The sequence below is a fragment of the Carassius gibelio genome, chromosome B5 (genome assembly GCF_023724105.1).
Source record: "Carassius gibelio isolate Cgi1373 ecotype wild population from Czech Republic chromosome B5, carGib1.2-hapl.c, whole genome shotgun sequence".
Classification (NCBI taxonomy): Eukaryota; Metazoa; Chordata; class Actinopteri; order Cypriniformes; family Cyprinidae; genus Carassius; species Carassius gibelio.
The window spans coordinates 4,968,281-4,980,484 of NC_068400.1; the positions used below are offsets into that span (position 1 = coordinate 4,968,281).

The 12,204-nt window shown below is 43.9% G+C and overlaps 1 protein-coding gene across 1 annotated transcript in view; it reads right to left on the bottom strand.

Annotated features, from left to right (window-relative positions):
* LOC127958702 (ubiquinone biosynthesis protein COQ4 homolog, mitochondrial) overlaps window positions 1-12,204 on the bottom strand; it is a 40,452-nt gene that overhangs the window by 332 nt on the left and 27,916 nt on the right. Inside the window, exon 7 of the mRNA XM_052557674.1 lies at window positions 117-186. Coding sequence (XP_052413634.1) covers window positions 117-186 — 70 coding nt within the window. The remainder of the gene's footprint in view (window positions 1-116; window positions 187-12,204) is intronic.

Here is a 12,204-nt window from a genome sequence, read left to right on the forward strand (position 1 = left end):
GGAGTAGACGTGGTGGGACTGTTAACAGCACGCTGTATACTTAACCCGGACTTGTGAGCATCAGCCCAAGATGATTTCAGCACGGCTCTCCGCTCTCTCAGCTGGGCCTGCCTCACCTCCAGGTCGCAAATCTGCTTTCCCACGGCCTCGAGCTCGAGCTTCATTCGGTGCCCAACGTGTCCTCGCCTGCAATCAAAGGTAGACATTCATCTGCCATTAAAGCAACTAACAGTGAGTACAGCAGTGGTAATGTGTGTGAATAGAGTATTAGCAATGTAAGCGCAGTTAGCTGCAACCACGCCACTGATGCTAACAGGCTATAAGCTAATAGCGGACCCAGGAGATCAAAATAAAACTAGTGATAACGAGGCGCTCTGATTGTTTTTGTTGTAGAATACAATAGAGGATATATTCACACGTTATATAAACGGAAACGATGGTGTTTAAAATTTATTTTTAAGATAAAAATAGTCGATAAAAAGAATATAGTGACAGAGCTCAAACGCAGTACGGGCACCACCTCTGGGTCACCTCTGTTTTCTAAATACATCCCAAATCCTCAGAACCTTCGAAGGATGAATCCTTCATTCCCTAAAGAAAGAGAACATGCTCCAGAATAGAACACGATCTGAACAGACAACAAAGCAGTGAATCAGAATCTGGTGCAAACAGTTTCCCCCATGGTAATTTATGTATGCCACCATTGCCGTGCAATACATTCAGATCAGGACATGGAAGTCCTGTATGTCTGCATAATAACACTTGAGAACCAGGAGGACTGCTAACAGCTCTAGGCAATTTATGTACCAGTGTGAGCACCTGTCCAGGTGCCAAATACTGCACAGTGCTCCCCAGCCTGAGCTTGATGCTACTGGTGTAAAGACTTTGCACTTGTACTTATCTAGCTTCTCTGTTCCTTCAGGGACAACTTTCAAAAGGTATTTCATCTGATTCTGAACATCCATAAGATACTTGGAGCCCGAAATGGGGTGCAGCTCCTATAGCAGACAAACTTAACAGATAAGGCCACTTTAGACCGAGATGGTCATGTCAATTCTTCCCCATACTCCTCATGCTCATTTTCCCTTTCTTGCCTGTGCTGTTCCTGGGGTGCCATTGAGGTTGAATATTTATAAGGGGAATGGATTGGGTTCTGCTTCCACACAAAAAAATTACCCTGAAGATTCTGAGCTTTGTTGGGTGCTGCCACTAAAAGGAGTGTGGTACTCACTGCTGCAATTACAGATGAAACCAGATAAAACTTCAGTATTGGGTGGAGCTGGTGTGGGGTTGTATACAGGCTTAAGAAATCGACCCTCCTGACATTCCATAAAAGTGACAAAACTGAAAATGGAACTTACAGAGAGTACTTTGAAAGCTGCTGTAAACAATTTTTGTGCCATTAGTGTAATGTATTCTGGAGAGTTTCTTGGCTTTAATCATTACTGGGGCACTGGCACATTTTACAAAAGTTTCCCTGATTTCTTTTTTACTCTATACTGACATGCATATATGAATATGCAATCTCTTTATTCTAAATTTGATCACAGGCTGCATGCACAATAAAGATCTGCTGAATTACTGATGAAACAATAGAAGACTTTTCCTAGTTTCCTAAAATGCACTTAGGTAAAATCACCCTATCCAGTGCTCTTTTTGGGTTCTGTTTTACAAATTATCCCATTACTATTCTGATGTGAGAAACCACAGAAAATGATTTTGAGTGTGAATTGAACCACAAACAATACTAGATGCTTTTGCAAAGGCATTTGACTGATTAGATCAAAAGAATGATTAATTAGGGAATCTGGAATCAATTGATTATTAACAGCTGATAGAAAACACACAACATGACTGCTAAAATGCTGTCAGAATGTTGCTTCTCAGGTTGTTAGGTAATCTCAATCAACAGACAAGGATTTAACCGTCATATTATACTAGGGCAAATTGGTATTTCACCGGGGCTCATGCCCCAGTAAAATAGGGGCTGATGACATCTTATTTGCAAGTGTGTTGCAAAAACAAATACGTTTCATATTCCTTTCATCTTCCATTGTTCGCAGAGAACTGGTAAAGTTTTCACCAGCTACCTGTTTGCAGAATCAAGTGTTGTCATTTTGTCTATTTTATACAAAGGAAACTATAGAAAGGGCTTTTCATTTATCTGTTATCTGACTTAAATCTCACCTTTCTTTCTACCAGGTGGCCAGATGTTCAAAACACCTCAGGCGTCTGTTCCACCCCCTCCAACTGCTAATGCCCAGTCAGCCCCTGGACTGGCAAGCAGAACCTGTTTTCTGCGTCGCTCTGCCAACAGCAAATCCAATACACAGCACAGTGGAAACTACCAACAGAACTTTGCCCAACTACCAGAACTGCAACATTGTGAGGTCACACATGCCTCATACCAACTATGGTACCTACGTTAAAGTTACACCCAAAATCCTTATCTTCCCCATCTTTGTGCAGGTAAATCTCCCATATATATATAAAATAAATAATAATAATAATAATTCCAAGCATTAAATAAAACTATATGAAAAAGTTTGTCAAGACAAACTTTAAGTTGGCTTGAGAAAGCATGACCAGAAAGTTTGAAATGTTTGAAAAGTTTACAAAGTTTGAAAAGTTTGAAAAGTTTGAAAAGTTTGAAAAGTTTGAAAAGTTTGAAAATGTGAAAAGTTTAAAAAGATTTAAAAGTTTAAGAAGTTTAAAAAAGACAGTGATTAACATATTGCTAGCATAACAAGCAAGTGACTACCATGTCATTAGCATGATTAGCAAAGTTGCTCGCATGTTTGCTAGCATGATTAGCAAGTGACTAGCATGTACTTAGCATGATTAGCAAGGTATCTAGCATGTCGCTAGCATAATTAGCAAGTGACTAGCCATGTCGCTAGCATGATTAGGAAGTTACTAGCATGTCTCTAGCATGTTTCTAGCATTAGTATGCGACTAACAAGTTGCTAGCATGATTAGCATGTGCCTAGCATGTTTCTAGCATGATTAACATGTTGTTAGCATTTCACTAACATAATTGGCAAGTGACTAGCATGTCGCTAGCATGATTAGCATGTTAGTAGCATGTCACTAGCATGTTGTTAGCATGATTAGCATGTTTCTAGCATGACTAGCATGCAATTAGCATTTTTTGCTAGCATGATTTTAGCATGATTACCATGTTGCTAGCATGCATCTAGCATGATTTGAATGTTGCTAGCATGATTCTAGCATGAATAGCATGTTGCTAGTTTGTTTCTAGCATGACTATCATGCGACTAGCATTATTAGCATGTTGCTACAATGTTTATAGCATGATTAGCATTCGACTAGCATGTTGCTAGCATGATCTTAGCATGATTAGCATGTTGTTAGCAGCATTTTTCTTGCATGATTAGCATGTTGCTACCATAATTAACATGTTGCTAGCATTTTTTTAGAATTATTAGCATGTTACTAGCATGTTGCTAGCATGATTAGCATATTGCTAGCATGTCGCTAGCATGTTTCTAGCATGATTAGCATACAACTAGCATGTTGCTAGCATGATTAGCATATTGCTAGCATGTCGCTAGCATGTTTCTAGCATGATTAGCATTTTGCTAACATGATTATTATGTTGCTAAGATGATGCTAGCATGCTTTTACCACGTGGCTAGCATAGTTTACCATGATTTACCATAGTTTACCATGATTTACCACGATTTACCATAGTTTACCATGATTTACTATAGTATACCACGATTTATCATGTTCAAGTATGATTTACTGATTCTAGCATGATTTATCATAGTTTACCATGATTTACCATAGTTTACCATGATTTACCACGATTTACCATAGTTTACCATGATTTACTATAGTATACCATGATTTACCATGTTCAAGTATGATTTACTGATTCTAGCATGATTTAGCATAGTTTACCATGATTTACCACGATTTACCATAGTTTACCATGATTTACTATAGTATACCACGATTTACCATGTTCAAGTATGATTTATTGATTCTAGCATGATTTACCATAGTTTACCATGATTTACCATAGTTGACCATTGTCTACCACGATTTACCATAGTTTACCATGATTTACTATAGTATACCACGATTTACCATGTTCAAGTATGAGTTACTGATTCTAGCATGATTTATCATAGTTTACCATGATTTACCATAGTTTACCATGATTTACCATGATTTACTATAGTATACCATGATTTACCATGTTCAAGTATGAGTTACTGATTCTAGCATGATTTAGCATAGTTTACCATGATTTACCAAGATTTACCGTAGTTTACCATGATTTACTATAGTATACCACGATTTGCAATGCTCAAGTATAATTTACTGATTCTAGCATGATTTACCATAGTTTACCATGATTTACCATGGTTTACCATAGTTTACCATGATTTACTATAGTATACCATGATTTACCATGTTCAAGTATGATTTACTATGATTCTAGCATGATTTACAATAGTTTACCATGATTTACCATAGTTTACCATGATTTACTATAGTATGCCACGATTTACCATGTTCAAGTATGATTTACTGATTCTAGCATGATTTAGCATAGTTTACCATGATTTACCACGATTTACCATAGTTTACCATGATTGACTATAGTATATCACGATTTACCATGTTCAAGTATGATTTATTGATTCTAGCATGATTTACAATAGTTTACCATGATTTACCATAGTTTACCATTATTTACCACGATTTACCATGGTTTACCATGATTTGCTATAGTATATCATGATTTACCATGTTCAAGTATGATTTATTGATTCTAGCATGATTTACCATAGTTTACCATAATTTACCATGATTTACCATAGTTTACCATGATTTACCACGATTTACTATAGTTTACCATGATTTACTATAGTATAGACCCCTTTTGCGCGGACGTCACAGGTACGTCACGGCGCTAGCTGGAGGCAAAACAAACGGAAAACTGGAGGCGGCTAATACAAACCAACACAGGGTCGGCTACTCAAGGAGCTTAAATGTCGTCTTGTTGTGTTGTTGGTTGCCAGAATTGACGGAGAACATTTTATATACATTGTTGTGATTAATTGTGACTGGAATTTAGAACATGGTAAGAAAGAATAAATACAGAAGGTTTATAATTATTTTCCAGTCTTCTGAATTTTTATTTCTAGAAAATATTTACATCTTAATAATAAGTTTACTGTAATGTCACTATTTATTTAATATAAGGATTTATACACCCTCAGTTTCTCTTTACTATACACGCTCGGTTTCTCTATCAAGTAAGTGTAGATGTCAGGCCACTCAATCGGAGGTAATCCTGTCAGATCGTCCATCCAATGAGTGATTGTGTACAGGTCGACCAATCTGGTTCCGTCCGTTAAAGTTAACTTTTTCAAATAATTATCGCGGCCCCGGACAGTGAGTGACCTTAAATATTCAGATAAAGCAGATATATTCAGATTTTCTCCAGCCATTGTTAAAAAAACAAGCTAAGAAAACGTCTCCGGTTACTATCGTAACCTCGGTTCCCTGAGAGGCGGGAACGAGACATTACGTCAGCTAAGACGTATATGGGAACTCTTCCCTTCTCCACTTTCACTGAAATCTTATTGGCTAACGCCAGCTGGGGACAGCTGGCCAATTGACGCGAAGCATGCAAATACTGGCGGGTAAGCGTGCAGTATAAAATGCATGGGCGCGAAAATTACGTCAGAATCACGACTGAACGCTAGCACAGCTGATCAAACAGCGACCACGGCGGCTAACGTAATGTCTCGTTCCCGCCTCTCAGGGAACCGAGGTTACGATAGTAACCGGAGACGTTCCCTCTCGAGGCGGTAACTCAACATTACGTCAGCTAAGACGTATATGGGAACTGTATAAAATCCCGCCGTGAGAGCAGTGAAGATAAGCCCTGAAAGGAGTCAATCACCCCCACACATAAGCAGTACAGTTCTAGCCAATGGCCGTGTCGCTAAGAGTGCTTGCATCTGATAGGCGGAACTAGGCCAATGAGACATCTGCTCCGACCCTAACAAAATATGCATAACTTCAAGCAATATATCGAAATCTGCACTAACCAGGGCAGACACAAAGCAATAAGCACTCAAGCATGAGAGTTAAACAGAGTCGACGGCGTTTGCGGTGACTGCTGCATAAACCATTTAAACCATAACACAGAGTTAGCAGCCATGGTAACTACTGTATAGCTGGTTATAACAGCTTTAATGAATAAAACTTAACTCACCGAAAAACATGTGACGCTACAGAGGGTACATCCAGCTTGTAAAACCTGGCGATTGTGTTCTGGGAAGACCAGCCAGCAGCAAAACATAAATACTGGACAGACATACCTCTAGACCAGGCCCATCAGGAAGCATTTATAATGTCCTCGCAGAATGAGCTCTGATGTTGAGGGGGTACTCCTTCCCCTGGCATTTGATAGCGTCCACGATCCAGTGAGAAAGTCTCTGTTTAGAAACAGCACGTCCCTTATTACATCCACCAAGCACACGAACAGCTGGTCCGACTGACGAAAGGCGGCCGAGCAATTCATATACATCCGTAAAACCCTAACAGGGTCCTGGCGCTCTGAGCATCAGCGTCGCGCGAGGCTGACGGCTCAATAGATAAGGCGGGCAGGGAAACAAAACGGTGTATTGAGTGACTTCGAAACGAAACCCGGTCTCGGCCGGAGAGTGACATTACAGTCGCCAGGCCCGAAACCAATGCAATATCGTTCACCAAACACTCACGAAATTCTCCAAGGCACTTCGCTGAGGCGAGAGCAAGAGGCAAGGCAGTCTTCAGGGAAGCTCCTTAACCGCAATCGAAGCTAATGGCTCGAACGGTAATAGCAGATAGAGCCCTCAAAACTAGAGCGAAATCCCACGGCGGCACGGAAGGCGGCCATGAAGTACACAATCTACTTGCTCCCCTGAGAAAACTGAATACCAGAGCGTGCTTACCGATCGTTTACCCGTAACCGGGGAACGAAAGCGGTAATAGCGGTCACATACACCTTCAGCGTGGATGGTTTCAAACTCCCGCTATCCAACTGTGCTGTAGAAAGCGCAAAACATCCGACACGGAACAGGTCCCCGGGTCAATATAAATGTTCTCGCACCATTTTGTGAAAACTCACCACTTCTGCGCGTAGCAGCGAATGTTAGATGATGCTCGCGTCTCAGTAAGTGTGTTTAGCACTCGTCAGTGCAGAGTGTCCCGCTCATTAGGGTCCCCGCAGCGGCCACACATGAAGGTTCCACAGCTCAGGGCTGGGGTGTTATATTGTGCCATTCGCCTGAGGCAGCAGGTCCTGCTTGAGGGGGATTCGCCATGGGGGAGCCATCAGTAACTCTCTCAGGTCCGCGAACCAGGGCTGATTCGGCCAGTTCGGGGCCACGAGTATAACTGATGCTTTCTCCTCCCTGATTTTGCACAACACAGGCAGAATCTTCACAGGAGGGAATGTGTAAGCCTGGCTTCCGGCCAGCGCGATGTCAGAGCATCTCCCAGCAGGGGGGGGTGAGATAGCAAACGTGTTCTCGCTCGTGGCAAACAATCCACTTCCTCCCTCCCAAATCATTAGATCTGATCTTGGGTGAAGCCAACATCTCCTTGAGGAATCCCGTTCCTCAAAAGCATGCTCACTCCACGGTTCAAAGTACCGGGGATGTGCGACGCTCCTATGGAGATTAAGTGTCGGTCCGCCCACAACAGGAAACTCGCTGCCTGTTTGAATAGAGCTCTGGAGCGCACGCCGCCCTGGCGATTTATGTACGAGACCACAGACGTGTTGTCGGTTTGAATCAGTACATGTTTCCGCTCCAATTTCGACCGAAAGGCTTGCAGGGATATTAGGACACCGCTTCCATTATTCCAAACGGTTTTGTGTCACCTTCTCTGTGACTCCGACCACAGGCCCAGACGCACTGCTCCCCAGCCTAGATCGCGTTCGCAGAGAAAAGAACTCCTGGGCTGAACATTTCCGGGCTGTTCCACGGTCTCAGAGTGCTGACGCAACTGTGAATGACCGTAAGTGCTTGTGGACCGAAGACCACGCCCTTGGCGGAACTCGAGTTACAGCCAAAACTGTAGCGGCCGCAATGTAGCAGACCCAGATGGCACACTGAAGAAGCCGCCGCCATCAGTCCCAGAAGCCTCTGAAATTCCCTCAGTGCAAACGACCTGCCCAGTCAGAAACAGCGCAGAGTCGATGAAATGCTCTAGAGAGAGATGGGCTTGTATCGCCATCGAGTCCAAACATATTCCCAGATATGTTACAGTCCGACTCGTAAAAAACACGCTCTTCTGCATATTCACACGCAGTCCCAGCGTATCCAAACGGCGAAGCATTGTTTCCACGTGACTGATAGCACATCTCTTGAGTGGGCTAAAATCAGCCAATCGTCCAGATAATTCAACATGCGCATTCCGCTCGATCTGAGGGGAAATTTCGCTCTATCGCTCTCTCTCGAGCAGACTGAGAACTTCCTGTCGCAGAACAGGACGGTTTTGGGGCAAAGTCAGTGACGGGACCACGCCATTGAAGCGGGGAGGTCTGCGTTTGAATTGGAGAGAATATCCGTCGTGAATTATTCCCAGTATCCACGGTGAAACGCCCGGGATAGCCCTCTTACCGTCCATGAGATGACACAGCGGACGCGTTACGTCTACAGCCACTGATGGCTTCCTTTAATCAGGGCCCCGCCCCCGCGAGGCTGGAAGCACTGGCGGGAGGGCGGGCGCGTCGCGAAATGGTGTGACACTCTTGCCCTATCATGAGGCCATTATAATCATGGACTGTGGCTCTGCGCTGTTTGAGACAGGGCGAGTGACACAACGTTGGGTGCAAGAATTTGTATATATGCTTCTTTAGTACAATTTTTACTCACAAAAACATCATTTAAACACATAGAGCAATCGTCACCCATAGTGATGTGGGGGACATGATGCATGTGTCTTTATGGTGTTGGCACTCTCGCTCCTTCGCGAGGCCATTATAATAATAGGTTGTGGCTCTGCACTGTTCTGAGACAGGGCGAGTGACACAGAGATGAGTGTAAGAGGAAGTAAAGCTCTTTTGTTGATTGTAACATGCTTTTATTGTGGAACTCACACAAACAGCATTCAAACAGACATCGCAATCGTCGCCCGAAGAAACATGGGGGACATGATGCATCTGAACATTGAGGGTGACACCGTGTTCATGTGGTGTTGGCACTCTCGCGAGGCCAGTATAATCATGGGTTGTGGCTCTGCACCGTTCTGAGACAGGGCGAGTGACACAGTGATGAGTGTAAGAGGCAGTAAAGTTCTTTCGCTGATTGTATACCTGTTTTTATTGTGGAACTCACACAAACAGCATTCAAACAGACATAGCAATCGTCGCCCGAAGAAACATGGGGGACATGATGCATTTGAACATTGAGGGTGACACCGTGTTTATGTGGTGTTGGCATTCTCGCGAGGCCAGTATAATCATGGATTGTGGCTCTGCACTGTTCTGAGACAGGGCGAGTGACAGAGAGATGAGCGTAAGAGGAAGTAAAGCTCTTTAGTTGATTGTAACATGCTTTTATTGTGGAACTCACACAAACAGCATTCAAACAGACATAGCAATCGTCGCCCGAAGAAACATGGGGGACATGATGCATATGAACATGGCGCTTGGGGGCGGGGCCTCCTGCTCACTCACTCTTTCACCGTCAGGGAGACGGCTCGTATGGCGCGCTGGCTCTCTCGCGGCGCGAGATCCTCAACTGACCCTGACGTTACCTTCCAGGCTCTTACCACTGCTGGTTTCGGCAGAAACGAGCGTGCGGTTCAGAGCGGGGTGCCACTGCGGGTTATTTTAGCTGGTTTCAGAGCCTGGCCCGGTGCATTAGAATCTCGCAGAAGAAGACTGGGGTGAGCGACGGGGTATCACATGGCTCACACTTTGGCGCGCTTTCTGCGTCTCTGAGAATAGCTCCATGACGTCACCAAAGAGGCCGGAGGGAGCAACTGGAACGTTTAGGAGCGGCCTACGGTCCGCGTCTTTCAGGACAGCTAGGGTAAGCCATAGGTGCCTGTAAAGATGACCATGAGCTCCGTGAAACAGCGGAGCAGAGCGCTTAATAGCAATCAGCGCGAGATCAGTTGCCGCGTGCAGATCCTGATGACGTTAGGGCTACTGTGCCGCCGTTTGCCTGAAACACCTTGAGTATTGCCCTGGCATGAAGAGCAGAAACTGCACTCGCTCTTTCTAGACTGTGGTCCGGACCAAAAGCAGAGGGAGACGAGCACAGGTGTGTGGTAACAGTCTCCTAGACGGGGGGGGGAGGGTTTCCGTCCCGTCCACGTGCGTGATATGGCCTTCGTGGCAGAGTGGGTGCGCGCCGATAGGGGTGCAGCCCACGATTTCACCACGAGCTCTTGCATGCCTAAATGCCATCTGGTAGCAGCTCGACTGGAGGAGCCACGAGTCTAGTTACCTATCACAGGCTCGTCATGTGCGTTGCAAGCGAGACTCAGCTCCGTGACGACCTTTCCGAAGACCCTGACGAGCTTCTCCTGGAGGTCTCAGGGCCCTCTTGGTCGGGACGGTCCCACTGAGAGGCCCAAACCTTTTTCGACGTCGAAGCGACATGGAGTCGTTTTCCTCGTCAGCTCCGAAGAGGACGAAGTTCGCTAAGCTATAGTCCACCACGCCGACGTCAAACTCGTCTTCGGGCGGGGGAGGGCCCACCAGCGGCTCGCTGGCGGCAGTGGGCCTCATTCCCGCCGTCCTCCGAGCCACTCTGGCTCTGAGGGCGCGCACTGGCAGCTCGGTACAGTGGGCGCAAGTGTTGTCCGTGTGAGAATCCCAGGCAGGTCACACAGAACTGGTGAAGGTCCGAATCTAGCATTAGCAGCCATCGGATGCGGAGAGGAAAAACAGGGTGAGTAGTCCTCTATTGCAACTTCCACGATGACTTAGATAAGACTTCTAGCGTGAAGAAAGAGATTCAGACGTAATTTTCGCGCCCATGCATTTTATACTGCACGCTTACCCGCCAGTATTTGCATGCTTCGCGTCAATTGGCCAGCTGTCCCCAGCTGGCGTTAGCCAATAAGATTTCAGTGAAAGTGGAGAAGGGAAGAGTTCCCATATACGTCTTAGCTGACGTAATGTTGAGTTACCGCCTCGAGAGGGAACTCACTAGCTACCGTTTGTTCAAGTGTTGAGGGGAATCTTTCTGCCTCCAGCTAACACACAAATACGTCACCTTGTTTACCAACTGTAAAAGGGTCTATACCACGATTTGCCATGTTCAAGTATAATTTATTGATTCTAGCATGATTTACCATAGTTTACCATGATTTACCATAGTTTACCATGATAGATAGATAGATAGATAGATAGATAGATAGATAGATAGATAGATAGATAGATTAGATGAGATTGAATGAGTTTAAATTGATTAGCATCAAAGCTTGATTGAGTCTAATGGGATTTGGAGCTTGGGTCATCTGAACATCCTGTCAATGAAAGTCTATGGGCATTTTTATGATTTTTAATATAAATTTTTAAGAAAACCGTAACTCAAACCAGTCTGAAAAGATATAGCACACCAAGTCAGAACAGTATGAAGGTCTGACCCGAGTTTGGAGTATGTAGCTTGAACGGTCTAGGAGGAGTTAGTTTCCAAAAATTATGGTTTTTATGAATTATATTTATTATGGTTTTCTAGGTAGACAGCATGTCATGCAACCAGTCTGATGTAGCCTGTGTAACTTCAAAAACAATTTCAGAAATTGTAAGTTACAGTGTCCTGTTTTAGAAAATAATATGGTAAGAGATGGTATGTGTGTGGGTGAAGTACTCTGTAAAGAGACATTATTGCAAGATTCAGCGATTTGCATATTTTAGTAGTGATTGGGTTTCTTTTATAACCTTCTTCAAACATGGAGCCAATATTATACTGTAAATGTTATGAGTCAAAAGTAGTTTACCTTGTAATCTGATTAAGAGTCTTGTTTCTTTCTCTTCTGAAGCCTATAGATCTGTGTAGCCCAAACAGAACACTGATGATCTCTGAAGAAATGATTTTATATGAGAGCAAGCATTTTTCTATCAAGGTAGGAGACACTCTGCATATTGTGAATGTGCATTGAGGGCATTTTACGGTTGAAATCCTTATCCATGACCATTCTAAATGTAGT